The sequence below is a fragment of the Mastomys coucha genome, unplaced genomic scaffold, assembly GCF_008632895.1.
Source record: "Mastomys coucha isolate ucsf_1 unplaced genomic scaffold, UCSF_Mcou_1 pScaffold3, whole genome shotgun sequence".
NCBI classification, from domain to species: Eukaryota; Metazoa; Chordata; class Mammalia; order Rodentia; family Muridae; genus Mastomys; species Mastomys coucha.
The window spans coordinates 71,684,447-71,688,544 of NW_022196909.1; the positions used below are offsets into that span (position 1 = coordinate 71,684,447).

The window sequence follows — 4,098 nt, forward strand, 5'->3', positions numbered from 1 at the left end:
AAAAAAAAAAGAGTGGCACTCAAACATTAATTATATTACAGAGATGCTACATTTTAATTAGCTTTTGACTACAGGGTCTCATGTAACCCAGAACGGCTGCAGACATACCATGTGTCTGACCTCTGGGTAAGTCAACCAGAAGATAGCTTCAGAGGCACCGGAGTTCATGGTGTCCCACTGAGAAAGGAAGACACTGATGTCCTCTTGGATTCATTTGGACAACAGCAAACACAAATTTGAATTCTCCACTTCTCACCCTATATCTTTATCAGTCTAGCCTGTAGTTACTGGTCTATATCTATAGTCTGTTGTGTATGTCTGTGCCTTCTTGACTGACTGTCCCCATGTCTGTCTCTTAAAAGGGGCTTTGCCCTGCATTATTGAACACTACAGAAAGCAGTGTGGGAAAGGGATAAGAGTCTCTTTGTATTTTGTTTTTGATTTTAAAGACAGGGTCTCATTGTGTATCCCAGGCTGGCCTTGAACTCACAAAGATCTGCCTGGCTCTACCTCCTGAGTGCTGGGGTTAAAGGCAACCAGCCCCATGGTCAATGGATAAGGGACTCTTCCTTATAAACTCTAACATAGTTTACAAGGAAGAAGTCACTTTTCTGACCCCAAATGACTCTTTGGCAAATTAGCATTATCAAGGGCTCTGCTGTTGGGAGCAAGCGAAAGAAACTGCTAGGTATTGCCGTTTTGTTTTCAGACTCCATTTTAATCATGGGGGAACTAAATCCAAGGTCCCAGGCCCTGGCGGAGCTGGAGCTTCCCAGGATCTGAACAGCTTCTGCTCCTCACCTTCTGTCCCTAAGCACAACAGGACAGATGGACTGGACCATAAAGCCTACACTCTGTATCAGTTGACGGAAGTCAGCCACGTGAGGAAAGCCCCAGCCCTAAGTCCTGTTTGATGAGAAAATATGACAATAACTTGGCACAGATGTTTGTAGTTTTGAAACTTAAATATTCTGTGATATTCTGGCTTGAGGTTGCAATTCAGCTCCTGGGTCTGTTCTGTGGCCCTGCTCAGTCAGTCGCAGGTTGATTTGTGTTGAATCTAAGAGGACCCCCATCACAGTGCAAAGACTACTTCTGATACCTGCGGGCTGTTTGTTGTTAAGGTTGCTTCCAACACCTTGGCTGCTTACAGCAAAAAATCACCATAACACACGCACACACATGCGCACACACGCACACGCGCGCGCACACACACACACACTACTCTGTATCCAGAGCGTGGAAGAGTACATACTTAAGATTGGTTCTATGAGCCGGGCAGTGGTGGCACACACGCCTTTAATCCCAGCACTTGGGAGGCAGAGGCAGGCGTATTTCTGAGTTCGGAGGCCAGACTGGTTTACAGACTGAGTTCCAGGACAGCCATGGCTACACAGAGAAACCCTGTCTTAAAAACCAAAACAACAACAACAACAAAATCGGTTCTATGGCTGGGTATGGTGGTGCACACCTTTGATGCAGGCACCCCATCAAGAAAAAATACAGCTATGTATTTATTACCTTAGGATGTAAAATTGGTTACATGGGAAATTTACGGCATAGCAATGTTGGTTGTTATATCATTGTTCTCTAAAAGGTAGGCAGAACAGACAGACAGACCACACAGTCTTAAGTCTTTTTTTGTTGTTCTAGATGTTTTGAGATAGGCTCTCTCTATATAGCCTGACGATCCTGAAACTATGTAGCCTAGGCTGACTTTGAACTTAAAAGATCCACCTTCATCTGCCTTAAGAGTGCTGGGATTAGATGTTTGTGCTGCCACACCCATCAAGCAGCCTTAAGTGTTTGGTTTTGTTTTTCTTTTCTTTTTTGTTTTTTGGTTTTTGTTTTTGTTTTTGTTTTTTTGTTTTGTTTTGTTTTGTTTTTTGAGACATGGTTTCTCTGTGTAGCCCTAGTTGTCCTGGAACTCACTCTGTAGACCAGGCTGACTTCTAACTCAGAGATCCACCTTCCTCTGCCTCCCAAGTGCTGGGAGTAAAGGTGTTAATTACCACCATCCCGCTAAGCAGCCTTAAGTCTTAAGTGACCTCATGTATGTTATGAATTTGCCTATAAGGATCAGCAAAAGTTTAGGGGTTTTTTTGGGGGGGTGGTCAAGAGTAATACAAATTCATAAATTTTTATTACTATAGACTGAAAACTTTTTAAAATGTCTCTTTTTATTTTGCATGCATTGGTGGTTGCCTGCATATGTATCTGTTAAAGGTATCAGAACTCCTAGAGATAGCTTCAGACAAGTGTGAGCTGCCATGTGTTTGCTTGGAATTGAACTCAGAACCTCTGGAAAAACAGCCAGTGCTTTTAATCACTGAGCCATCTCTCCAGCCCCTAGACTACAAACTCTTGATGCTCCTGCTTCCCATCCCAAGTCCTGGGGTGAAAGGCCAGCACCACCTCCTCTACCTGGTTTATGGGATGGAACCTAGTGTTTTGTGCATGTAAGGCTACTGTTCCACCAGCTGAGCCCCAGCCTCAGGTAAAACCTGGGCAAAAAAGGGCTAGAAAGATAGCTCACTAGTTAAGAGCACTGCCTTTTCTTTCAGAGGAATGAGTTCAGATTCTACCACCCTCATCAGACACCTCACAACTACCTCTAACTCTAGCCCCAAGGGATCTGATGCCCTCTTCTGGTCTCTGATGTGATCTGCACTCAGCTACATGTAAACACACACGCATAGAGACTAAAAAGTAAATCTTTTAAAAATCTATGTCAGAGCTGAGTGGTGGCAGTGCACACCTTTAGTCTTAGCAATTGAGAGGCAGAGGCAGGCAGATCTCTGAGTTCAAGGCCAGCCTGGTTACAGAGCAAGTTCCAGGGCTACAGAGAAAAACCCCACTTTGAAAAATTGTACCTGTGTGTGTAAGGGGGTGGGGGCTGGGGAAATGTCTAAGTGATTCAGAGCACTGGCTGCTCTTCCAGAGGTTCAATTTCCAGCAGTCACATGGTAGTTCACAACCATCTATAACAGGATCTAATTCTGGCATGCAGGTGTACAAACACATAGGGCACTTAAAAACTTAAGACACATAAATAAATAAATCTTTAAAAATATATCTATATTTTAGAAAAATTGAGGGCTAAAGAAGCAGGGACATACAGAAAACAGAATTGGCTCATCCATGTGATTGATGTCATTGGTGTCACCCCCTGCCTCACAGAATCCAAGTCATTGGTGCTCCCCTGCCTCACAGAATCCAAGTCATTGGTGTCCCCCTGCCTCACACAATCCAAGTCATTGGTGTCCCCCTGCCTCACAGAAGACAGCAGTCTTGCTTGGTCCCCTTCTGCTATGGTTACTGTATTCCTAAGGCAGGAAAATTGCCTTTCTGAGTCTGATGAATGGTTATATTCAGGGCTAAATACAAGATACTGTTTTTTTTTTTTTTATCACATGGTAAGTATGTTACTGTATTTTTTTTTTTTCTGAGTCAGGGTTTCTCTGTGTAGCCCTGGCTGTCCTGTCACTCTGTAGACCTGGCTGGCCTCAAACTTAGAAATCCGCCTGCCTCTGCCTCCCAAGTGCATGCACCATTTCCTGTTTTGTTTTGTTTGTTTTCATAGAGTCACCTAAAAGGAACACTAGGAGGCATCTTCCATTTACACTCCATGTCTCAGGTGGGGATACTCATGGTTGACAATAATTTGGTGAGTACTGCGCAGCATGTAGAATTTCTTCAGAGACTTGGAGCAGTGCTCATGTTTCCGGGGTTTCCGTCAGGGACAGAGAGCTCCTTTGGTTTTTTAGTTTGTTTATCACTCTCTTAGTTTGTGATAGGGTCTCACATAGCCAAGATTCCATAAATTCCCATCCTGCTTCTTGTACTTCCCAAATGATGGGGTGGTACAGAGGCTAGGCATGGGTGCTGCTGTCTGTATCTGAGATAGTTATTTTTAATTTACCTTCAATTTATGTACCACATAACCATCAAGCCATTCAGCCAGCTAGCCAAACAACCATCCACCTACTCACCTAGCCATCCACCTACCTATCCACCCGCCTGTCCATCCACCCACCCACCTATCCACCCGCCTGTCCATCCACCCACACACCTATCCACCCACCTGTCCATCCACCC

The 4,098-nt window shown here is 44.3% G+C and overlaps 1 protein-coding gene across 15 annotated transcripts in view; it reads left to right on the top strand.

Annotated features, from left to right (window-relative positions):
* Window positions 1–4,098, top strand: part of Catsperd (cation channel sperm associated auxiliary subunit delta) — a 39,106-nt gene that overhangs the window by 16,679 nt on the left and 18,329 nt on the right. For all 15 annotated transcript variants that reach the window (XM_031346828.1, XM_031346832.1, XM_031346834.1 and 12 more), the window contains one exon: window positions 3,584–3,667. In XM_031346828.1, the coding sequence (XP_031202688.1) occupies window positions 3,584–3,667 (84 nt within the window). The remainder of the gene's footprint in view (window positions 1–3,583; window positions 3,668–4,098) is intronic.